This window comes from Papaver somniferum, chromosome 4, assembly GCF_003573695.1.
Source record: "Papaver somniferum cultivar HN1 chromosome 4, ASM357369v1, whole genome shotgun sequence".
NCBI lineage: Eukaryota > Viridiplantae > Streptophyta > Magnoliopsida > Ranunculales > Papaveraceae > Papaver > Papaver somniferum.
In genome coordinates, this window is record NC_039361.1 from 108,415,717 (window position 1) to 108,442,154 (window position 26,438).

At 38.5% G+C, this 26,438-nt stretch overlaps 2 protein-coding genes across 2 annotated transcripts; both read right to left on the reverse strand.

Moving 5' to 3' along the window:
* Positions 1-394: 394 nt before the first annotated feature.
* On the reverse strand, positions 395-3,550 carry LOC113272977 (putative calcium-transporting ATPase 13, plasma membrane-type). The gene has a single exon (XM_026522755.1). It carries the CDS (start codon positions 3,548-3,550, stop codon positions 515-517), a length of 3,036 nt encoding a protein of 1,011 aa, XP_026378540.1. The 3' UTR covers positions 395-514.
* A 13,292-nt stretch (positions 3,551-16,842) lies between these two features.
* Positions 16,843-19,009, reverse strand: LOC113272978. Its single transcript, XM_026522756.1, has 5 exons — positions 18,652-19,009; positions 18,445-18,562; positions 17,901-18,195; positions 17,694-17,774; positions 16,843-17,595 (listed from the first exon to the last, which is right to left on the reverse strand). Exons 1-5 carry the CDS (start codon positions 19,007-19,009, stop codon positions 16,843-16,845), a joined length of 1,605 nt encoding a protein of 534 aa, XP_026378541.1.
* Positions 19,010-26,438: the final 7,429 nt, after the last annotated feature.

The following is a 26,438-nucleotide window of genomic DNA, read 5'->3' on the forward strand; positions in this document are numbered from 1 at the left end:
CCTTTTGGGTAAAATTACTTCAATGTTGGAGATTCATGATAATATAGCTGACACTAATGATAATGTGGCTGATACGACTAATAAGCATGGCAGCCTGGTCTGGATTACTATGCCCCTTCATGGTCGACCAGTCTCCTTAGTCCTTCAACTTTAGGCATGGCAACTCATGAGATGGTATTATCATTTCCTATTTAATTTTCTTTTATTTTTAGAATATTGACGTTTGTTTAGCCAATTTAATTTGTGTCTCTCAGTGTTGTTTCTTTCTTATGTGATGTATATCTTTTTGATCTTTAGGGATTCATTATCTAGAGTATATATCATGCGTCTCATACGTAACTATCCTATATTGATGTGAAACAACAAACTGCGCTGAAAACATTATTCTAATAGATTATCAAAAGAATATGATCTTTTTTTAATCATAAAAGAATATGAATATACGTAGTATACACGATATAGCTCATACAAATAATTACAACAGTTCGATAGAAAGAGTATAAGAGGGAGACTATTAGCAGGCATCGTCCTCAGCTGTTGCTTTTTTTCTTTTACGCTGTAGAAGACTGAAAATTGGTGTATCGGGTACAGGTATATACTTGACAAACCAACCAATTGGCCACGATACAGCTGCGATTCCAATACATGTAAACCACTGCACGACATTCAAGTTCGTAGTGTCTGCGAACTTTTTGAGAAATTCCACCATAACGACTTGAAGAATTAGAGTGAACGCAATAATCCCAAGAAATAACCTGTTCTTAAGTATTCCTTCAAACACATTCCTCTTCTCTAGCTTCCTTGCATTGAATTCGTTAAATATTTGACACAAAACAAAAGAGTTGAAGATAAGAGTGTCCTTTACCTTTTCGTCTACTTTAAATATAGACTTGCCTTTAAACTGTAAGATCAAGAGAACTGATATTTGGTATATAGCTTGAGCCATAAGGTTTCTCCACATGACATTGCTTATCAATGGCGCAGTTCGTCCAATTGGTTTTGCTTTCATGAGCTCCTTGGTTGGTCTCTCAGTAGCTAGAGCAAGAGCACCCAAAGTATCCATGATTAGGTTCACCCATAACAATTGAACTGCTGTTAGTGGGACTTTACCTGCAGAAATTGCTGCAATGAAGTTGATAACTAGAGCTGCGACATTCACCGTAAGTTGAAACTGGATGAATTTCTGAATGTTGTTATAAACACATCTCCCCCAGCTCACCATTGTAGCCACAGAAGCGAAGTTGTCATCCAGGATGACTATATCCGAACTCTCCTTCGCCACTTCTGTGCCTTGAATCCCCATAGAAAGACCAATATCAGCCTCCTTCAGGGCAGGTGCGTCATTTGTGCCATCTCCAGTCACTGCAACCACATGTCCTTTCTTTTTCAGGCATTGTACCATCAAGAGCTTGTCGAAAGGTGATGACCTTGCCATCACACGTATATTTTCCACCTTGTCCATTCTCTCGTCCTCTGTATAGTTCCTGAACTCCACACCTTCAACGACAACTCCACTATTTAACGCCTGATCGGCTTTGAGTATTCCGCATTCTATGGCAATGGCTCTTGCTGTGAAAACATTGTCTCCAGTGATCATTTTGATGTGCACCCCAGCATCTTGGCATGCTCTTACAGCTCCCTCCACTCCTGGTCGGCACGGGTCCTTAATACCAACTAATCCTAACAAGGTAAGATTATCATCTTTTAATGACTGAAGAGTCTTTCCATCTTCCTTGTACTTTAACTCTTCGTCTGGGATTACTTTATGAGCGAAAGCAATGCATCGGAGACTATCTGCAGCCATATCTTGAATTATTTGCTCAAACCTTTTCATTTTGTCTTGGTCCATGGACGTCATGTCCCCGCTGGAGTCATAGTATTTTGAACATGTACCTAAAATCATCTCTGCAGCTCCTTTCCAATGTACGTGGGTTGTCGTATTCTCATGTGCCTTCTTTATTAAAACACCACTTCTTTTCTTCTCTGAGTTAAAAGCTTCCACATGTAAAATGGAGAAATCATGTTTTAACTCTTCTGTGCTCATTCCCAATTCAGAGACTGCCCAAGATAAAATTGCTTTCTCAGTCGGGCTTCCTGAAAATTCAGGCATTGTTCCTGAAGCAGATTGATAAACGGAACCTGTTGTGTTTAGACCAACTCCTTGGCAGAGAAGTCTTTGAATACCTGGCGCAATTTTTGATGCGGTGTAATCTACTATAACTTCTTCGCCGAGCCAGAATCGAGTCACCTGCATTTGGTTCAACGTAAGGGTCCCGGTTTTGTCAGTGCAGATGGTGGTTGCCGAACCCATGGTCTCACATGCTGAGAGTTTTCTTACCATAGCTTGATCAGCCATCATCCTTTTCATAGAGTAAGCTAGCGTGAGAGTGACTGCCAAAGGCAGGCCTTCTGGTATTGCCACAACCACAATTGTGATTGCAGCAGCAAAAATTCGAATCATTGAATTTATTATATCATCTGACTTCGTTTTGCCACCGTTATACTCTTTATTTCCCAAATCATCTTGTGTGTTACCGGTGAAGTACCGCACCAACAGGACGAGGAGAACGAGGAATGCCACCGTCAGACCAATCTTTCCTATATAAGTTGTCAGTCTGTCAAGCCGCTCTTGTAATGGAGTCCTCTCATCTGAATCACGAGTTATGGTACTCATCATTGCGCCCCAGCCAGTGTGCATGCCCACAGACGTAACAAGCATGTTACCGTACCCGTTAGCCACTTTCGCTCCAGATAACAAGAACGGATTCTTTTCGGCACCAATTTCCACGTGATCACTCTCTCCAGTCATGCTCGATTCGTCTACGTGTAAGGAATGCCCGTTCAAGAAGAGTCCATCAGCTGGAATTTGATCTCCGATCTTTAAAGAAGCGACGTCTCCAACCACAATATCGAAGATAGATATCTGTTGCCTTCTCCCGTTTCTCAAAACTTCAACTTTGATGTTATTGGTCACTTTTGATAATTTTTCGAACTGTCTCGACTGCCTATAATTGCTGCCGGCAGAAACAACCACGACAAGAAATACAGCAACAAATATACTCCCACCTTCATACCACCCTTCTTTCAACCCATGCTGCTTAATTCCAAACGCAAGAGCAAGAGTAGCAGCTACCAATAGTACAAGAATGATCAAATCCTTAAATGCTTCAAGAATAAAAAAAAATATACCTTTTGGAGGAGGTTTTTGGTATGTATTGGAACCAAATATGGTTCGACGTTGTCTGATATTTTCAGCGTCATCGGTGATTCCATTTTCTGAATCGGCTCCGAGAACCTTTACAAGGTTTTCCATTCCCTCAAAGTGTTGATGAAGCAAATCCAACTTCTTATCTTTTACTATGTCACTTAGCTTTTGTACATCTGCCTCAGAAAACTTCAAGTACTTTTGATCATCATTGTTCCTCTTTGCTATGATCATTTTAGCAAGTGACACGAAAACTCGAGAAGAATAAATGGCTGCAAAGGCTATTCTCCATCTGTTAAGTGGCTTGCTGACAGTTTGCATGTTAGCCTGTTTATTTGTGTACATGTTTATAGTATTGTGTGATCCTATGATACTGAAAGATAATGAAAACTTCAGAAAATTTGATAGGAGCTAACTTAGTGTCTACAGTCTCAGAGATTGTAGTTAGTATCACACCAGGGAGAATCGAAGACTCAAATGGGACGAGAAGAGAAGAGAAAGAAAAGCCGAAAGGAAGAAGAGAATATATAATATTGTTCAGCGAACTATAGATATATAAGATTAAACAGAGTTCGCAAGAACAGAAGGTAGTAGACACGTTGTTCGTACAACTTGGCACGGTATGATTATCTATGTATAGAAGGTTGCACATCATCTTACAACCAGTACACCGCTGGATGGTTGAATATTCTATTTGTCAACTTGTAATCCTAAATTAAAAATTGGTTCAATTTTTGGAATGAATCGTGTATGCATGTAAAGTGTCCAAGTGTGTGTATCTGAACAGTTCGTCTATAAATTTTCTTGCCGTCTTCTTGAAACAGAAGAAAGACAAAAGAGAAAGGCGGAAAAATCAATGAAGGAAATTACCTGGAACTTTGCGCAGTTGAATCAGTACTGCGCATTCATTTGTTCGTCGACATGTCTCCCTCTACTCTACTGTACATGTTCTACAATTTACATTTAAAAATATACCAAGCGTTAAGTTCAGGTTTTCAAGCCAAGGATTTGCTTATGTGAATTCTTTGATGGGCATGTCGCCATTTGCAAGTGATTACACATATAATGTCTAGAATTAGCATTTTCATACTATTAATTTACTAAAGAATATCCTCCTCCTTCACAGAGTCATTACGCGGTATACACACGCATATATATGTAGTCGGCAGCCTCGTCATTTTCACGATACCAAATTTGGCCAGGTTGTCATTCCCATAGCGAATGATTCTTATAGTTTTTGGCGGTTTCTTTTAAATATCTAGTGTCATCATCTGACCATCCATATCAAAAATCTATGTTTTTAGTGTCATGCCAGGAACTTTCCCTGCTTCCTTATCATGTCGGTTGACATATTACGGAAGGAGAAAAAATGATCTACCCTCTCTCCTATCCCCACTCTCTCCCTCCCACCATGCACCCATTCCATCGACTCCACCACCGTGAACATCCCTGTTTCCTAGTTCCACTTCTAAACTCTCATAACATGCCTCCTTCGAAACAACCAACACCCGGCCCTCCTCTTCCCCTATCCCCGCAGATTCTTCTAGCAACTTCTCCTCCAGATACTAGTATATCTCAGCAATGGGGAAAATGACTAAATGATACGACAGTTTATTCTAGCTGATTGTGATAAAAGCGTTTTTAGGGGCCACTCAAAAGGATTTAGGGGCCATCAATTTATACCCATCCAAAGACTCTAGTTAAGGGGTACCCTATATGATATTGAAGTTACATAAATGCCCTCTGGTAAAACCGTATAAAAACCAAATCAAAAAAAATTCTACTCATTTCAACTCTTCTTCTTCCAGTTTCATATCTTCCGATTGTGGAAGAAAAAAAACTTTCCCTCGTTCAACCGAAACATCGCCGCGAATCGTAAAATCAAAACATCGTCGATTCGTTTATAAAACAATGGATAAGTGAAATGAAACCCACAGACCTAGAACCAAAAATGTTGCTCGGGGTATCGATCCAAAGATTGGGATTTTAGCAAGAAATAAAGAAATTCTTATTGCAAATGAAGAAGAACGCGAAGAAGAAGTACCCGGCAATGTAGTCGGTGGTGGCGATTCCGATAGTCAAACACTTCGTCAACTTCAAATGGCCCCGATTAGGTAAGAATCTATCATTTTTGGTGTTTATTTCGCTTTAATTCGACGAATCGAGAAAAAAAATTTCTAGGGTTTTCGGTTTTTTATCCAGATTCGGGCGATATTCATGCTTATTTACTTCCGAATGTAGTCGTGTTCTTCATTTCAAGAACATCGACAGTATTCGGGAGAATTTGATGATTATCTGCCGAATATTGTGGCCATATCTTCCTGGATACAAACTGCTAATAATCGGTAGTTTAATGAATTTTTTGGCTACCGAATATATTTAAGTAGACACAAGTATTCGGAAGAACACTCACTACCGAATGTATATATTGAAAAAATCTCAAAATTTGATATAGGAAAAATCCCATTTTGGGGCCAGTATTTATTCGGAAGACAATATAATGTTTTATACCTCCGATTGTGTAGGATAAAATTTTAGAGTTTCTGAACTCCAGTTGATGAATATTCGGTTGTAAACATGTTTAGTTATATTCCGATTGTTTTTTATTCGGAAAAATATGTGTCTTCTTACTTCCGAATTTGTACATTCGGGTTATAGAGTGCACTTTGTCTTCCGATTGTGTAGGATGAAAAATTTACTTCTGAACTCCAATTGATGTATATTCGGTTGCAAATATGTTTAGTTAGCTTCCGATTGTTTTGTATTCGGGAACAATATGTGTCTTCTTACGTCCGAATGTGTACATTCGGGTTATATTTCCATACTTTGTCTTCCGATTGTATAGTTTGTAAATATTGTTCCTTTCTTTGTTGTTTAGACAAAGTCGAGAAGGAGGAAGAAAGTGACAGCTAGTGCTAGGAGGGAAAGGAGTGCCAAAGATAAGCAGTCAACAAGGAGTGCAACCAAGCTGAAAAGTGTAGAACAACAAGGCAGTGAACAAGGGGTGACCAAGTGTTGAACAAGCCGCTCAACAAAGTGCAGGACCAAGTGTTGAACCAGTTGATCCAGTGCAAGAGTAGAAGAAGAAGGACAACCAAGTGGTACCCAAAAAGCCAAAAAAGGAAAAGATGTGTAAGAAGGATATTGCTAAGAAAGCATCACATCTTGTCCCTCAGCACTTGAAGAAGAAGGGTATTCCAGCAGGCACAATCCTTGGACTACCAGCGGATGGAGGAAAATTGCTATTTGGATACAAAGACTCATGGGCCAGAGAAATATACGAAACCGAGGTAATAAAATTACTATTTTTTATTAATGTATTGTCTATGTGTTATATCGTAATATTTATTAAGGATTTTTTTATGTACTTTAATAGGATCATCAAGATGCGGTCCGTCTACTCAAACCTACCGCCGCACCAACAAAAATGCTTGCGTGGCCTTTATCCGGTGAATGTGAAAGGTTCAAGACAATTGTTGCCAACTCGGGGTTAGCTAATGCCGCCGAGAATTCATTGTTGGAACATGATCGTGTGGCCATATCGGCGTTCGTGGAGAGAATGTATCCTGAGACCGATACTTTCCATATGCCGTTTGGGGAGATGACGATCACCCCGGATGATGTTGTGCAGATTCTTAACCTTCCCGACCAAGGCACAGCTGTGAAGTTTAACTACACAAAGCAGTTAAGTTGGGCACAACTTTATTCTCTAACTAACAAGTGCTTAGGTTGGGATGAAGAGACAACAACAACAGAGTTTAGGAGGCATGCAAGTTACAGAACAAGACAGATCAACATTACAGCTTTGATGAATATGTTCGAGGCACCTTGGAGAAGGAAAAGAATGGAACGTTAACTGATGAGCAAGTGAACCACGCTGCCACCATATCTCCTTTGTGTATTGGGATGTGTCATATTCCCCAATACTTCTGGCAACCGGATCGACGCCAACCTTATACAACTTTTGGATCCTCTCCATGAAGTCGGTGACTATTCTTGGGGCACGGCATGCCTAGCATTCTTGATGGAAGAGTTGAGAAAGGCTTCGAGGCTAGGAACCTGCCAAGTTGCCGGGAACGTGGCTCTATTGCAGGTTTTTTCTTTAACTCTATAACTCACTCTATAGTTATTCGGTAGACAATACATATGATGCATATCCATAACTCCAAATGACGCATATTCGGTAGGAAATGATCTCTTTTTCCGAATGTTGGTTATTCGGTGGTTAGGTACTTATTTTGTTTTCCGATTATATACAATCGGAAATATTCTTTTGATATTAGAACCGAATATACAGGCCAGAAAAGCTATAGGTTACTGAACTCCAAATGACGCATATTCGGTAGGAATTCTATTTTTTCCGAATGTTGGTTATTCGGTGGCTAGGTACTTATTTTTTTCCGATTATATATCGGAAATATTCTTTTGATATTAGAACCGAATATACAGGCCAGAAAAACTATAGGTTACTGAACTCCAAATGACGCATATTCGGTAGGAAATGATCCATCTATTTCCGAATGTTTGGTATTCGGTGGATAGGTACTCAGTTTTTTTTCCGATTATATATAATCGGAAATATGTTTGGAAATTACTACCGAATATACACAATCTATTTACTAAAACTTGGTTTCTTATGTATATAGGCATGGATCTATGACCACTTCCCTATCCTGAAGTTGGCCGGAGAGAACCCGGGGTGGTGCAAAGGTACTCCTAGAGGAACAAAGTATATATTTGAAGACAACCGTTCTAGGACAAAAGCAGCAGTTGATTCGCATGAGGGAGATTTTGGACCAATTGAAGGCCTCGACGTATGCTTTGATCCATACAAGGAAGATCGAGCCAGTGGGCATATAAATGTTCGGTCGGACTTGTCCCTTTATTTTGGACCATTGTGGCACCCCACAGGATATGTGATGTATAACCCCTCTAGGGTGATGCGACAACACGGGTATATACAACATCAACCTGTGGAGAAAATGGGGGATTACTACAAATTGGAGTTGGAGTTGTGCTCTTCTAGTGGTGATAATCTCACGATTGTTCACACAGGCCCACCTACTGTTCTTGATAACTGGGATAAGAGGAATGACTTCATTATCGACACTGGTAGACGAACCACCGAGGTGATGAAAATTCTCCAGACTATATGAGTTGGTATAACAAGGTATCACATCCTTTGGTTATCCGTGAAATCAAATCCAACACTACTGCGGCGGGTTCAAGTTATAATTGTATCATCAAAGACAAACCAGCTGGTTATGATAGACTGGTGCGTGTTCTTATATTATATCTTAGGTAATTACCGTTTGATGTTATGTCATTACGTATAAAAAACAGGTGAATAGGTTCAAGCGTGTTTCCAAAATGTTAACTGCATGCTGAAGAGCGGAGATCCCATGCCAGCTGAGAAGATCAAAGAGGCTAGAGATCTAGTTGATAATATGGATAACGAAGATTATGCTGCCCAGTTTGGGGAGAAAGTCACGAAGAGGCATCAGCCCAAGGTGGCAGTATCAAAGACGGGTAAAAGAACTCGAGCTTCATCGAGCGCTGAAGCTGCTCCAACTGAAGGTGCTCAAACCCGTGGTCGTGCAGGACTGGGAGGTAGTCACGGTCGTAAAGTAAAGAAGAGCAGATAAATGACAATGATTTTGTTGTACATTCGGAAGTTTGGGTAACTAAGTTAGACAAGTTCAAATGACAATGATTTGTGTGGTATATTCGGAAGTTTTGGTAACTAATTAACTTCCGATTATTTCAAGACAAAATTTGAAAAGTATAGTTTTTCCAAATTCTGATTTTTGGGCCATCGTACATTCGGAACTTTACAAAAAAATATCCTCCGAATATTACAAGTTCAAAACAAACCACCATGGCTCCAGGTGGTTCCAAGGGCCAATATAGAAGGTTAGACACCCATATTCGGAAGTTTTGGTAACTAATTTAACTCCGATTATTTCAAGACAAAATTTGAAAAGTATAGTTTTTCCAAATTCTGATTTTTGGGCCATCGTACATTCGGAACTTTACAAAAAAATTATCCTCCGAATATACAAGTTCAAAACAAACCACGCCATGGCTCAGGTGGTTCCAAGGGCCAATATTGAAGGTTAGACACCCATATTCGGAAGTTTTGGTAACTAATTTAACTTCCGATTATTTCAAGCAAAATTTGAAAAGTATTTTTTCCAAATTCTGATTTTTGGGCCATCGTACATTCGGAACTTTACAAAAATTATCCTCCGAATATACAAGTTCAAAACAAACCATGCCATGGCTATAGGTGGTTCCAAGGCCTCAAATAGAAATCATCAACAAACTCTTCAACGGCCTGCATATGAAAGCAACAAATTATTATACAATAATCGGAGGTTATTAAATAAGTAAAACTCCCGAATATACTATATTCGGAATCCTATCGGTTACCCAAAGTACCCGATTTATGCAAATGAATGTACACAGTTTACTGAGTGCAAAAACTGATATAATCGGAAGCTAAAATATATAGTAAAACAGCCGAATATAAATAACCGGGAGATAACTTTAATCGATAAACATCCGATTTTCAAGTTTTCGGAAATTTTATTTTGAGGCCACTGTTATATTCGGCAGTCAAATAATGTTAAACTATTACCGATTGTAAAGGATAAGAATACTGAGTTTTGAAATTTTTTGGGGAATTCGTTTTTGGGGCCATTCTGGGGTAAATAACTCTACATAACTACCGAATGAAGATTTTTTTGGAAAACCAGTTTGGGGTTTTTTCTCATATTCGGCAGTAAACTACTATCTTGGAACTACCGAATATACATATTTGGTACTCAGTGTGTTATATTCGTAAGTTTATTCGAGAAATTATCTACCGAATCTGGGTAGTTCATGGCATTCAATGCATGCAATAATCGGTTTTTCTTGTTTACAAAAGCACACAAATGCATGCAAATCGGGTATTTGAGTTTCTTAACACAATACATGTGTTTTACATGCATCGTTAGCTTCAATATCAGGCGATTCTCCATTTTTTCCATGAAAGGGTCGTCTAGGTTTTCCTCTCCACAAAAGTCTGGATCATTCAACATATACCCCAAATCGTTTTCTCTAAACGGTTGTGAACCCTCAACATTTTGTTCTTCGCCATGATTCTCACCTTCTTCTTCATATCCATCCATTTTTGTAGTGATAAAATGGGTTTTCCCTTTTTTCCTTCACCTTCTTCTCTATAACTCTAACAACTCAAAAATGAAAAAGAAATGGAAAAAATGAAACAGAAATCATTCTAATACTGCACCGACTACAATCGGAAGTCTGGGTAATATTTTGGCTTCCGATTGCAATCGGAGGATAAAAATGTTATCATATCCTCCGAATATATAAGGATAATTTTACCATTACGAATTACGCGAGATAAGGGCTGGCTACATTTTCCCTTTGGATGACCTTTTTTGTTTTGTTGTTGGCCCCTGAATCATTTTGAGTGGCCCCTAAAAACACGAGGATTGTGATGACTTGGGTGTGTCAGATTAAGCAGAAACTATCGAGTAGAAATATCTATACAAGATATTCTAGCTGCCAAAGGGATATAGTCAATATAGGTAGTGGTCAGGTGGCTAATTCACCGCAAATTCCATACTTAATGCGCCGACGAAGCATATAGAGATAGTCGACTATCATTTTCTTCGTCATCAGGTGGCCGTGGCTCCCAAACTTCTTAAAGTCCTCGGCTAAAGATTCCCATAAAATTAAAATTGCTGACAGTTACGAAACCTCTTCCGAAAGATCGTTTTGCTCTTTTGCGACCCAAGCTAACGGTTCAAGATGACCCGCTTGCCGGAAACCTTTAACTCCATATGTACAACTTGACTTGCAGTCCACGGTTGTACACATTATTCTCCCAATTTACCTATTCTCTTAATTAATTTAGAATTAGTTATTTGTGGTATCATACCATATGTATCTTTGGTACGTAATTGTATATTGGGAATATCTTGTGTGTCTTAGGCTTCTCAATACTTCCTGTTTTGTAATTCAGCCGACATATATATAGTCTTCTCGAAGTTCCTTCTGTTCTCACAGTTGAGAAACATAACCTTTGTCTTTTTTTTATCCACTGCTACTTACAAAAAAAAAAAAAAAGTTTGCTTAGAGATTTTATTAGATGGAGAATCATCATAAAAGGGGAGGAAGATGCCATAGCAAAATCAGAGATATTGAAATTCAAGCAATTCGATATCATCAGCGCAACTGATGCTAATCATCATGATCTTATTAGTGATCCTCACTGTTTGTTATCGAATCATGTTCAGCTCAGCCCAAAAGCTACTGCTTATATAATGAGAGAGTGGAACATACTCAAAGACAGCCTTCCTAGTTTCATCTACGTTAGAGCTTACGAGGAGAGAATAGATCTACTAACAGCCGTAATTATTGGACGACCAGGTAGTCCTTTTCACCAAGGTTTATTTATTTTTGATATTCAATTCACTTCCAATTACCCATATATTCACCCCCAAAAGTTATTCGACGCTACTCTACCGGTCATTTAAACCCTAGTTTGAATCCCTGTCGTCAGGTTTGTCCTAGACCACTAATACCTCTAAACCGTAGTTTGCCAACAATGACTTATAGCATATTGGGAATATTAATGTCGCTACGAGTATTTTGTATTACTTCCAAACCTGCACCCACCTATAGGGGCCGCCTTGTCTTGCCCACCTATTGGGGCTACTGGATGGAGAAGGAATATCTAACTTTTGACCAAGATATGTTTATGCTAAACTGTCAAATGATGATGTTCGTTCTTAATAAGCCACCAAAATATTTGGAAGAATTTGTTGTTCAGCATTTCCGCCAACATGCGGAGAGCATATTAATTGCCTGCAAAAATTATATCGATCTTAGTCTGCCGAAGGTCGATGATGCAAGGAATATAAATGAATACCCCAAAGAAGAATGGGAAGAATACAGTATATTCATGAGGAGCGTATATGTCGAATTGGTAAAAGCATTTATAAAGAATGGGTCCATTATTTCTTTGGAGGATTACATCAATGTTGGAGATCATAATAACGTAGCTGACACTGATGATGACAATGTGGTTGATACAAAGACGAAATATTATATCGATGATGATGCGGTGGATACGAAGAAGATGCATGGCAACCTGGGCTTTAGGTTAAAACTTCGTCAATGTTGGAGATCATAATAGAACGGACACCGATGATGATAATGTGGTTGATAAGTAGAAGCATGGCAACCTGGTTTGGATTACTATGCACCTTGGCACTTTTTCTTGAAGCGCCGCAAGTGGCTACCTGAGAGATGATATTATTTTTTCCTATTTGTTTTTATTTTTACGGGCCCGGAGTTATAATCTCAAAAGTGTCACTATCCATGCATAAAAACTCCAACAAAACAAATTGTGCACAAAAACCCCATTTTACATAATCTCTCTATATTACCCTTTTAGTAGTTTAAATCACCCCAACAAAAACAAAAATCAACCCCACCTTTCAATTTTATTGTATTATCACCACCAACAAACAACTCACCACCAACAACACTAGCAGCACCACCACCACCGTGCCACCACCACTGACCACCACCACCACCTCCTCCCACCCTCCGTCTACCACCGACCACCGCCGCCGCCACCACCAAGCACCTTCGCCACCGCCACCGCCAACCACCACCGTCCACCGCCTCCAACCACCACCGTCCACCGCCTCCAACCACCACCATCGCACCGACCACCACCACAGACCACCGCCATAGACGACCACCACTGCTGTTGAGAAACACCACCATTATCGCCGACCACCACCACCACCAACAGCCGCCACCGCCACAAAAAATGAGTTTCATTGATAATATTGAACAAAATGAGAAAAAAATAATGAAACAGAAAAATTGAAGAAACCAAAATTGGTTTCACCAAAATTAGATGCATCATAAAAGAAAGGAGAAGGAAGAAAGAAGAAAAAAATGTAACACAATAAGATGAAACCTGCCACCACCGTCAACTGCACCACCCCCATCGCCGCCACAACCACCATCACCGCAACCACCACTACCATTACCTCCTCAACTAAAACTAGTTTCAACAAAAAAAAATATCCACCTGTGTATCACCATCAAAAACTGGTTTCACAGAGACAATATTCAACAAAAATGAAAAAATACCATGAAACCTAATTAGGTTTCATCATTTTTCCACATAGTCATTTCACCAACAAAACTTCAATGATGAAACCAAACACACCGACTTCCAAGTCAATTCGAATAAAATAGGAAAAGATCAGGTGAAATCAAAATTTGGTTTCATCAATTTTTCTGTTTCATTATTTTTTTCAACAAAAACTGAAACACAATAAGATGATACCTACCACCACCATCAACTGCACCATCTCCATCGCTGCCACAACCACCACTACCATTACCTCTTCACTAAAACTAGTTTCAACAAAAACAATCCACCTGTGTCTCATCATCAAAAATTGGTTTCATAGAGATCAATATTCAACAAAATTAAAAACAATACTATGAAACCTAATTAGGTTTCATCATTTTTCCCACATATTTTTCATTCACCAACATAACTTCAATGATGAAACCAAACACGACGTCTTCCAAAGTCATGCCGAATAAACTAGGCAAAAATCAGGTGAAACCAAAATTTGGTTTCATCATAAACTTAATTTTCATCATTAAAATATTTGGTTTCATGATAGAAAATAGGCAAGTTTATGATGAAACCAAATTTGGTTTCATCATAAGCTTACTGTTTTTCATCAACCAAAACTGTCAGAATTTGATGAAACCAATTTTGGTTTCAACATAAATCTGTCATTTCCCCAACAAATATTGATTTTGACGATAAAGATGAATCATCATTTGTTGGTGATGATACACCAGAAGCTGGTGGTGTTGGTGGTTGTAGAGGATTGAATAAGGTCGGATATGCAAGTAGTGTGTTGATTGTAGAGGATAAAAGGAGGATGAGGTGTTGGTGGCCGATTTGAAGGTATTGGTGGTTTTAGATGATAGAAGGAGGAGGCTGAAGTAGTGATGATGGTGTAATGGAGGAGACGGAGGTGTTATTGGTGGTGGATCTGGACATAACAGGTGGTTTGGTGGTGGCGAAGCTACTGTTGGTGATAAATCTGAATAAAAAACTAGAAAAAAAGAGAAGGAGGTGTTCGTGGATGAAATAGAGGTGTTGTTGGTGACAGATCTAGACATAGCGGCTGGTTTGGTGGTGGAGGGGCTACTGTTGGTGATAGATCTGAAAAATAAAACAATAGAAAAGAGACAGAGGTGTTCGTGGAGGTCACGGAGGTGTTGCTGCTGGTGTTCGTGGAGATCTGTTATTGCTGGTGGTGGTAATGATGGTGGGGAGAAGGAGACGGAGGAAAGAAGAAAAAAGAAAGGAGAGAATAAGAAGAAGATGAGCTAAAAAGGGTATGTTTGGCTTTTTTTTAAGGGTAACAAAAAACTAAATTTGCTCATTATTATTTGACCTAGAGTTTTTGTGCCACTTTTTAATGAAACTGTTTTAATTTATTAAAAATAATATGACTGGATTTTTTGTAATACAAAATTGGTCACCTTGGAATTTTATCACTAGTTTTGTTTATTTTTAGAATATTGGCGTGTTTTTCGTTCTCCAGGTTTTGTTCTCTAAGAATCTTGGCCTTTATGGCTTGATTTAATTACGTACGTTGGTTTAGTTAATTTTATCGATAATATTTAATTACGTACGTTCTTTTAGTTAATTTTATCGATAATATATATGCTCCAGCAATATTCAAATCCTTATAAATCTAAAAAAAAATCAAAAATCAAAAATCTTAAAAAATAACGAAATTTAGGGTTGGTCTCCCGAATAATTAGACTGAATCTTCTCAAGTATTTAGATCCGTATGCCGAACCTAAACTTCTCTTGTGCGTGTGTAAAATGGGTCGCACTAACAATAAAGGATCGGTCCATCTATCACTTAATCTCTTGAGAGACTCACTTTCGACTAGATACATTTGCTTCTTTTCGATAAATCTCCTCATATAAATTTCTCTCTCTTAGGGTTTAAGGATCTTTTTGATCATTTATTCAGTCTCTCTCTCTCTCTCAAAAAAAAAAAAAAAAAAAAAAACTAAAGAAATCAGAACCGAAACCATCATAATCAAACTTGTTCGATCTTCAAAGCACATACGAGTAGAAAAGAAAGAATCACTAATGGATGTTTCTGATCATACCAGTAGCTCGGGTAACGTGGGTACTAGCTCATTCTTGTAACTACAATTAACATGATGGGTTTGCTCATTGGTAAGTATGTTTTTTTGATCACATGGATCCATTAACAGTTTTTCCCTTTGTGTTGCTTAGAGATTTATTAAGTTTTATTTATGATGATTATTTTTCGTAGGACTTGGGCAGTTATCTACTGCATATGCTTTGCAAAATGGAGGATGGGTTTCTGGATTTTTCTTACTGGGATTGGGGGTGCTAGGAGGCTATACGTCGCATCTATTAGGACTTTGTCTCGCTGCAAAAGTTGATCTACGAAACTACTCTGACATTGGGTACTCCGCATTTGGGAAGAAAGGACGATTGATATCTCTTATCTTTGTAAATTTGGAGTCTTTTACGGCACTCGTTTCCTTTACCATTTCCATGAACGATAATTTAACCCGAGTGCTAGAAGGATCCAATCTTTTTTTTTTGACTTAAAAGGTTAAAACAAAGAAGGATCTAAGTTGCATATTTCATTGTTAAACTTTTCAACACCCCATACCTTAACAGTCACTGCCATCTTAATTTCCATACCTACTGTCTGGTTAAGAAATCTTGATAAAATATCGTTCATTTCGACGCTGAATATTCTCTTATCAGTTTCCATATGTATAACATTTTTGTGCACTGGTATTTTTGGTGGGATCAAAGCTATTAAACCAATACGTGTTTTTCGAATTGAAAACATTCACTACAAGAAAACATGGCTTAAGCAACTAAAAACTTAGCAAGCACCCAAAATTTTCGTCGCTTCAAGGATCAAGCTACTTAACTTGCGACCATCAAACAAGCGGCTCGGTATTAATATATATCCACTAATTTGAGCGACCACATAGAGTAGTTTAGTCGGTAAAATTCTTTTCCCGTTAAGAATATAGCAACCGCCGTTGTAGGTTTGGTAGCTACTTACTTCGAGCTAGGATGACCAGCGATTCAATAAGTATTTGGTTGGTCAAACCTATCTGAGCGACTAAATTTAGCGACTACCCGTTCATTAGAGAGATTATATGAGATTTATAGGTTTCCACATTTCATTGTACCTAATTATCTGTGTTACCAAAGTCTCTGAATTAATGGGTCCAATGTATTGGTTTGTTAAATGTATTGGTTTGTTAAATTTCTTGTTCTTTTCTCAGATATTGATTTGAAAATGGGTCCAATGTAATGAGCATTTTTCAAATGGAATTCTCTTTTCATCAGATCAAAGAAGTATAAGTAATTGTTTGCTTGATTTTGACGATACCAGTCTTCTTTTGTTTATTAAAAAAAAGATACCAATTTCATTTACAAAGCTAAGCTTCTTTTACAGTTTCACGGCAGTATGAAAGAAAACAAACAACTAAAATTAATCCCAGTCCATCTCGTTGTCAGACTCTTCAAATTCGAGCAAATCATCATCATCGCTAGTAGTATAAACACTTTCAACATCAGCATCATCTTCATCGACAGCTTTCCCTCGTCCTTGTTCTGGCGCAACGTAAGTGACGGTTTCTTCCGGAACATCACACCTATCCCAAACAAAATTGTCGTCATCATCCTGCTGCGGTTCAAGTTGTACATCTTCCATAGAATAAGCCGAGTACAAATCCTGTGCTGCTTCACTAGGACTCAAATCTGTATTAATATCACGCACCGGCATATCATAATAGTTCCGAGGTTTTAGTTTTATCACTGTCTGCCACTGGGACTCCTCTCCTTCATTCACATACATAACTTGTGATACTTGAGAAGGTAACACATAAGGTTCATCTTGCCAACAACTTACGGTTCTATTAACAGCAGTAACAACTCCATGTTTATCTTTCCTGCATCCCCTATCACTATCTACATCCCGCCAATCACATTTGAAAAGAACAACACGGAATCCACCCACATACCTCAACTCTATAATATCAGTTAGCACTCCAAAATAATCCTTCTCGATGGTTACACATACTCCAGCGTTTTGTGTCGTTCTTCCCTGCTCCCAACGTTTTGTCTGAAAGCGGTACCCATTGACCGTGTAAATGTTGAAAGACAGAGCTTCTCGGCAAGGACCTCCGGCCAATGATAATAGTTCTTCACTCACCTGACTGGTCTCTTTGTGCAGTTGGTAAATCTGTTTGTTATAGAAAAAATCCCGCCGAAGTCAGAAATCATAAGAAGCCTGTGTGGCGAACAAAACATGCATGTTAATAGTATTGAATTGAGACTCACTTTACGTTCAAACCATCTAGGAAATTCTTCGGTGTGTTTTCTATGTGCGTGGCTAGTTCCTTCAAGATAGATTTGTGTTCTCTGTAAATTGCCATAAGAAAATCATTCAAATACATGTGCACGAAAACAATCTCACAATCTAGCATTATTCACTGTACATAAGGAGAAAGAGCAAGTAGAGAACACGTACTCCTCATATTGGTGCACTTCATCACAATTCTTGAGAACAGCCAATTTCATTTGTTGGAACTCTTCCTCTGAAAACGAGGCCACACGTTTCTTACCTTGAAATTCACCGGATTGTCTGAAAACAGACAACTTATTAACTGCTGACTGAAATCGAGTGTTATCCTCGTTTCTACCAAGTTGATTAAACTTCGTAACTACACTATTCATATGGCGCTCAATTAATACGAGAGATTCTTCTATTATTTGCCCTTTCGCCATCGAGCCTTCAGGATGAGCTTTATTCCGCACATAACGCTTTAACTTCCGCAAGTACCTGATACATAGGATAGAAAAACTATTGTGTACCCCATAAACAAAGTTCAACTAAATCGACAGTAACCAAAATGAACTAGTGAAAGTCGATCAATCTTTGATATCAGTGTAACTATGACATATATAAAGCCTCATTTGGAAATTCATCCATAGCTAAAATCTGTGATATCACTTAGACAATCTTTACAAATACCATCAGATCACAGAAAAGATAAAATTTCCAAGGAAAATGACATTGATATAGTCGTACCTCTCAATTGGATACATCCAACAATACTGCACCGGACCACCAACCTTTGCTTGTTCTACTAGATGAATGGGCAAGTGCATCATCACAACAAAAAAGATGGGGGGAATATCCTTTCTAACTTGCACAATGTGATTGCAATACTGTCTTGTAGTTTGTCTAAGTCAGCCATATTAAGGACAGTAGCACACAGAACTTTGAAAAACATACATAACTCAGTCACTGCTTCACACACATCATCTGGCAAATTTCCACGAATTGCTATTGGTAACAAATGTTCCAATAGAACATGGCAATCGTGACTCTTTAGACCAATAAGCCGCCGCTCTTTAAGGTTCACACATCGAGAAATGTTTGATGCGTACCCGTCAGGAACCTTAATTTCCCTCAAAAGTTTACAAAATGAATCCTTCTCCTTGTTCGACATCACATATGAAGCGTTTGGCACCCTATACTTATCCCCTGTTCTCGTCGCCCATAAGTCCTTCCGTATACCCATCCTTTGTAGGTCCAATCGAGCTTTTATATTGTCTTTTGTCTTCCCATTGACCTTCAATATGGTCCCCATCACAATATCACAAACATTCTTCTCAATGCATCACATCTAGACTGTGGAACAATAAAATCGTACTCACGTAGGGTAATTCCAGCTGGAAAATGCTAATTTTCTTCCAATTGTGATCAAAGGGTATCTTTTCTACTAGACTTTGTTGATTGGCGTTCTTACCAAACTCAACTTGCTCTAGCTGATCCAACTGCTCAAGTATTTCGGCCCCATTTAATAGCTTTGGTGGTGGTCGTTTCTCCTTTTTCCCATTGAAGGCTGCCTTGTGATCACGCCATCTATGATCCATGGGCAAGAAGCGACGGTGGAACATGTAACACCACTTACCTACAAATAACATTTGGACAGAATGATAAGAGTTGGGCATAAAAGGAAAGTAATCCAAAATAAGTAGTAGTTCCGCTGTTACCTCCATTGCTTAATCGAAGTGAACATGGGTCATTATTGCAGCACGGACATGCAAATTTTCCCTTGGTACTCCATCCAGAAAGCATGGCTAGGGCAGGGAAATCGTTAATAGTACCTAATAGTGCTGCACGACATAGAAAGAACTCTTTCTTTGAAGCATCAAAAATTCGAATACCGCGCTCCCATAAATCCTTCAATTCCTCTATTAATAATTGCAGATACACATCAATATCATTTCCTGGTGATTTGGGTCCTGAAATTATCATAGACAAAATGAAATTGGAATCTTTCGTACACATCCATGGTGGTAAGTTGTTGTTGATTAGAACAACTGGCCATGTGCTATGAGGATTCGTCATATTTCCGAAAGGATTCATCCCGTCAGTAGCTAATGTAAGTCTCAGATTACGAGGCTCGGCTGCAAATGTGGGGTGCATCTGATCAAAGCTCTTCCAGTTCTGAGAATCTGCCGGGTGCCTCAAAAGTCCATCATCGATACGTTGTTTATGCCATATCATGTGAGGAGCGGTCTTCGGACACATAAACCACCTCTGAATTCTTGCCTTTAAAGAAAAATATCGTACTATCTTTTCAGCAACTTTCTTCTTAGGTTTTCTTTTTGCACTAATATCGGATTCATCGCCTCCCCATGACCCATCATTTTCCCATCTGCAAGCATGACAGACCGGGCACTTATCCAAGAGCGAATAGTCTTTCCGAAACAATATGCAATCATTTGGGCAAGCATCAATCTTCTGGTAGGTAAGACCCAAGTCCCTTATGGTTTTTAGAGCCTCATAACAGTTCTTCGGTATTAGGGCTGTTGGAAATGCCTTGATCAGAAGACTCAACAGCTCGTCGAACCATTTGTTAGCCAATCCACCACAGGTCTTAATACGAAGTAAGTGCACAGTAAAGGATAACCTTGAATAACTCTTACAATCAGGATAAAGGGGTTGCTCGGACTTCTCCAACAACCGGTAAAAAATAGCAGTATCGTAGTCCGAAGCTGCTCCAATAGCACCTAGCAACTCATCCCAATCGTCGTTTTCCGGCAAGTCATCTTCAACTGTTCTAGCAGTACCCAAAGGTTCCCTTCCCTCTGCCTCCCCATGGTATATCCAATTAGTATATCCTTTCGTGAACCCATGACGCAATATATGTAGATGTACTTCATCTCGAGATAAGAAGCCATTGTTATTGCAGTACACACACGGACAACGAATTGATTCAATCCCAGGTTGTATATGCTCAAATGCAAAGTCTAGGAAGTTTACGACTCCCTCGCGGAATGCCTCCTCACTCCTACCCATTTTAATCCAACTCTTATCCATGGATAATTCCTGCATCAAACAGGCACAAATAAATTGAAATGCCAAAATTGATAATCAAATATCGATGCCCTTGCGAATGAATTAAAATCTAGTTACATCAATGGCAACTGAAAATGAAACCCTAGGGTTTGATTAGAAATTACTAACAAACAAAATCCATGTTTAAAATCAGGGTACGAATTTTTTTTTTTTTTACTGAGTGCAAAATTAGTAAAAAACCACAGATCTAAAAGGGCGTTTACCTGTGTTAAAAACACCTTCAATCACCAACGAAACCAAAACCCGTAAATATTAGAGGCGAAAAACAAAGTCTAGGGTTATTTTTTACAGAATCTAAACTAAGGTTATAAATATAGTATCAAGTGCAAAATTAAGGTTAAATTTCAGTACCTTGTTTTTCTAATTCTTCCGATTAGAGAAAAACATAAGGTAAATCAAAGGAAATGAGGGTTCTTGCTGCAACAAAAATTGGGTTTTACCACATCCAGGTCTTCAGATCGTGAAGATGAGAAAAGGGATTTTAGGATTAAAAGTATTGGTGCTGGAGAACCAGTCAAGGAGAGAAGAGAAGTGGAGATCAAAGGGTTTTTTTTTTCCTCTGGAGTCTCGACTGGTAAAAGAAAGAATCACAAGAGCGAAGAGAGGAGGATTGAGCGAAGTGAATAGAGGAGGATGGAAGCGAGTCAAATCGTTAGGACTTTTTGTTTTGTTTTTTTTATTGAAGCACGTTAGTCATACGGATTGTGCAATTTTTTGGACGGTGGATATTGGGTTTCAGGTTTTCATACGGATTATAAGAAAGTGTGTTTTCTTTGTGCTTTCTTTGTGCTTTCTCTTCGTGCATTTGTGCTTTCTCTTTGTGTTTTCGGATTGAATTTCGACTAGTCACATAGGTCATGAAATAATTTAGAGTAGTCACACAGGTCATGAAGTAGCTTTAGTTCACACACACAAATTCGTCATCTTCGAGAAAGAAACTTGCTCGGAGATCGAAACCTGGCCAGGAGCGGACTACTATAAGTCTGAATGTTCGTAAGAAGGATGAATCATACCATTTACTGGTAAGATTCCATGGGAATATTCTCAGAAACCTTAAACACACCCTTTTCTGGCAACTTCGAGAAAGAAAGTGGCTCCGATTTCGAAAGCTGGACGGAAGTGGACTACTATAAGTCAGAAACTTCGTAAGAATGATGAATCCACCCATTTACAAGTAAGATTCAATCGAAATATTCTTTGAAACCTTAAACAAACCCTTTTCTGGCGACTTCGAGAAAGAAAGTGGCTCTGAGTACGAAAGCTGGCCGGAAGTGGACTACGATAAGTTAGAAGCTTCGTAAGAACGATGAATCCACCCATTTACAAGTAAGATTCCATCGAAATATTCTCTGAAACCTTAAACAAACCCATTTTTGTCGACTTCGAGAAAGAAAGTGGCTCTGAGTACGAAACCTGGCCGGAAGTGGACTACTATATATTAATATGAATTATTGAAATGAGAACCCTAAAATTAATATGAATTCAATTAAAATTGAAGAAATTGGACCCGCGAATAATCTAAATTTGACAAAATATGATATTCAATCAAATTTACATTTTACACTTCTATTTTATGCCCACATAAATAAAAAGTCGTCAAATGCATGTACTAAATATGAACTTAACTAGTCCAAGAAATCTTGGAGATAGTATCTTAAGATTAGTTCAAGTGCATCTTAATTCACCTTCTATCTTGGAGAGGGTATCATAAGAAAGTGTGTTTTCTTTGTGCTTTCTCTTCGTGCATTTGTGCTTTCTCTTTGTGTTTTCGGATTGAATTTCGACTAGTCACATAGGTCATGAAATAATTTAGAGTAGTCACACAGGTCATGAAGTAGCTTTAGTTCACACACACAAATTCGTCATCTTCGAGAAAGAAACTTGCTCGGAGATCGAAACCTGGCCAGGAGCGGACTACTATAAGTCTGAATGTTCGTAAGAAGGATGAATCATACCATTTACTGGTAAGATTCCATGGGAATATTCTCAGAAACCTTAAACACACCCCTTTTCTGGCAACTTCGAGAAAGAAAGTGGCTCCGATTTCGAAAGCTGGACGGAAGTGGACTACTATAAGTCAGAAACTTCGTAAGAATGATGAATCCACCCATTTACAAGTAAGATTCAATCGAAATATTCTTTGAAACCTTAAACAAACCCTTTTCTGGCGACTTCGAGAAAGAAAGTGGCTCTGAGTACGAAAGCTGGCCGGAAGTGGACTACGATGAGTTAGAAGCTTCGTAAGAACGATGAATCCACCCATTTACAAGTAAGATTCCATCGAAATATTCTCTGAAACCTTAAACAAACCCATTTTTGTCGACTTCGAGAAAGAAAGTGGCTCTGAGTACGAAACCTGGCCGGAAGTGGACTACTATTAATATGAATTCATTGAAATGAGAACCCTAAAATTAATATGAATTCAATTAAAATTGAAGAAATTGGACCCGCGAATAATCTAAATTTGACAAAATATGATATTCAATCAAATTTACATTTTACACTTCTATTTTATGCCCACATAATGCCGATCGACGTTTTTGCACATTTAGCCGATTTGCGTGCGCATTTTTTGGAGGGACGAAGGGTTATAGGGACATCCCATTTATGCCCACATAAATAAAAAGTCGTCAAATGCATGTACTAAATATGAAAAACCATAAAATCACTATGTTTAACGTAAAATGCTTCATAATTTGATATCAACTCAACTTATACTAAAAAATCAATTAAAGTGCGGAAAAAATATCGAGCATCATGTGGCCGGTAACCTCTGTATGTGCTTATTTGTATCATATAGATTTTTCCCCACCTAAAAATTACATCGCCATCTTTTCTGGTCGCTAATCGTAGAATTGGAACATTTTGTTGAACCGCAAATCCTACCCGACAAGTGATTCACATGACAATTAACATTTTGTTTAAATTTTAATAATTTGGGTGGGCGCCAAATTTCCCCCCAACTTCTTACTCACAGCCAAAAAAATTTGGTTTAAATTTTGGTAATTTGGCGAGCCAAATTTCCCCCCAACTTCTTACTCACAGGCCAAAAAAATTTGGTTCAAATTTTGTTAAGTTTCCCTACCGCGCACTCTCCCCGCCAACATTCACTAGGCGAAAAAATATCTCAATAAAATAAAAGAAATCTCCCCGAGTAAATTTGTTTCCCCCCATGTGAAATGGGAACAAAAGTTATCGACCCGTATGAGAATGATAAGTTAGAAGCTAGGGTTTCATCTTCACATTTTTAAGTTCTCGTTCTCTCTCTCTTTTAGGTTTAGTAGCAGCGCGGCTGCAGGAAAATCGAGAGTCTCTCTTCATTGCACTCTATATTCTTGGGTAAATCACTGTTCTTTACTTCGATTTTAAGTTCATGTTTCCTATCTGAGCATGCATACCTTTGATTTTAAGCTTTTAAATTCACTGTCTAGGGTTTAATTTGGGGATTCATCAAAAGTATTGATTTTTAGTTTTAGTTTTAGTCTTTGTCGTTGTCTTTTTTGCTACTTTAAGCTTTGATTTTAGCTTAGGATCTCATTTTGAGCAGGCATGTATGTTATTTTAAGATTCCACCACCGCCTAGGGTTCAGTTTGGGGATTAATTTTTTTTTCTTTTTGTCTTTTGATGTTTGTTTAATTCTATTTTACATTTGTTTTTGGGTTGGATGGAATCTTCCATTAACCTTTGTTTTTTTTGTTTTTCTTCTTTCTCTGTAACTTCTCCTGTAACTTAAAAAGAAAGGAAGAACTCTAAATCCTTTGATTTACCTTATGTTCCATGGATTTTTACTTTGAAGTTCATATACCCTTGCTATAAGTTTTGGGTGTTGGTAAATGTGAAGTCTGCTTGTTGAGTGATTTCCTTATAGTTGTTTTAGAAATGGATAAAAATACAGGGTTTTTTTCTTTTCTTTTCTTTTGATGTATCTTTTTTGCTGCTTTAAGCTTTGTATAGTTCTCTTTTTTGCTGCTTTAAGATATTTTTTTGTCATTTATACCTTTGCTGTAAGTTTTGGGTGCTGGTAAACTTGTGAAGTTTAGCTTGTTGAGTGATTTGCCTGATTTTTGTTTTCAGAAATGGCTAGACATAGAGGTGGTCACGTGAAACAAGTTTCCCGTGGTGATCCCATGACCACTCCACAGTACTCTTCTTCTCCCCCAACACAAGAAAGGGCGCCGACTAATATGCGATCTGTAAACGGTAACAATATTCCTTCCCCTTTCTCGTAGTTTCTCCCTTATTTTGTTCATCGTATCATTTCATTTTTTTTTCATATCTAATTGTTTTGTTTACGGGGTTACTGCAGCAATGGGTGGTACGTCTTTAAATGTATCAAAGTCCAGGAAGCGACCTGCTGCAGCAGTAACAACTCCTCAAAGGCCGTTAAAGAGAAGACAGTCAGTGATAGATATTGCATTACAAGCATAGTACTCAAAGGCCCCAAAGTTTAATTCAAGCAAAACGATCATTGTTGTTGGGTGATGTAGAAAAGCGTCAATCATCTGTTCCCACCACATAATGATGTTGAAGGCAACTTCAGTCAACGTTCTGCTTCTAGGCAGTTATCTCATCCACAGCGTCTTGAGTTTGAAAATCGTAGCAGGAAGCGTTCTACTTCATCTTCTCAACCGACATCTGTGCACCACAGCAGTCCTCGGGTGTCTCCTCGACGACATACTCAGTTTGCTCGTAATGAACGTGAGTCAACACCTCGTAGGAGTCCTCTACGACGTACTCTATTGGCTCATGATGCATGTGAATCAACACCTCGTAGGAGTCCTCGATTGTCTCATCGACAACAAACTCAGTTGGCTGAAAATGAAGATATATCACCAGAGTTAAGTCGTCGAGGTTTTTCGCAGGAAGCTTCAAATTCTCCCGTGGAAACTGATTCTGCCCATCCGCCAGCTATAAGTAAAATCTGTTAACTTCTATCTTTTCTGTCACAGTTGATAGTTAAAACGATTATCTTAAAAACTGATTTTGTTGGGTGATGTTCGTTTCTTGCACAGAGACTAGGGGTATTACCACCCTTCCTAAAGTTGCAATTAGAGATACTGACACAGATAAACTGAAAGTGGAAGTTTTTGAAAAGAGCTTGGTGGGTACATTTAGCCTTGAATGTATTCTCATGATAGGAATGTGGGTGCGCCAAAGTGACAACTTCCCTTTGACTGTGCGTTTGTTTAGAAACATGCCTGAAGAAAAGATAGCAAGAGTATCTAAACTTGTCAGGGTAATACTTAATTCACCGTTTCTATTTTTTTCTAGTTCTTTGGAATTTTTTGATCACTGGTCACTATTTAACTTTTTTTTTTGTTCTAGGATTACTATATCTTAGTACCCTGATGATGAAAACGCTGAAGAGGCTATTAGAACACAAATGAGGTTGGCTTATGTTAGATATCGATCTGAGTTGGCGGCGTACTACAGAACGTTTGATAGTCATGAGGAAGCTTTGCGACATCCATCCCCAAGAATCCGCAATGTTGATGATTGGGCTTATATGTGTGACTTCTTTAACACTAATGTAAAGTTTAAGGTATATAAAATTTGCTGGTCTTACCCTTTGCAATGAATTGACATTTTAGATAATTATATTTTATGTGTTAACCTTTAACATGGAGCTGCGGTGTCCAGCTAGTTGCTT

Excerpts from the sequence above, each read along its gene's own strand:
- LOC113272977 (XM_026522755.1), bottom strand. The coding sequence starts at position 3,550 with ATGTACACAAATAAACAGGCTAACATGCAAACTGTCAGCAAGCCACTT.
- LOC113272978 (XM_026522756.1), bottom strand. The coding sequence starts at position 19,009 with ATGGGGACCATATTGAAGGTCAATGGGAAGACAAAAGACAATATAAAA. Across the intron at positions 18,196-18,444 it reads TGGATGTATCCAATTGAGAG|GTACTTGCGGAAGTTAAAGC; the intron begins GTACGACTATAT and ends CCTATGTATCAG. Across the intron at positions 17,775-17,900 it reads TTCTCAAGAATTGTGATGAA|AGAACACAAATCTATCTTGA; the intron begins GTGCACCAATAT and ends GGCAATTTACAG.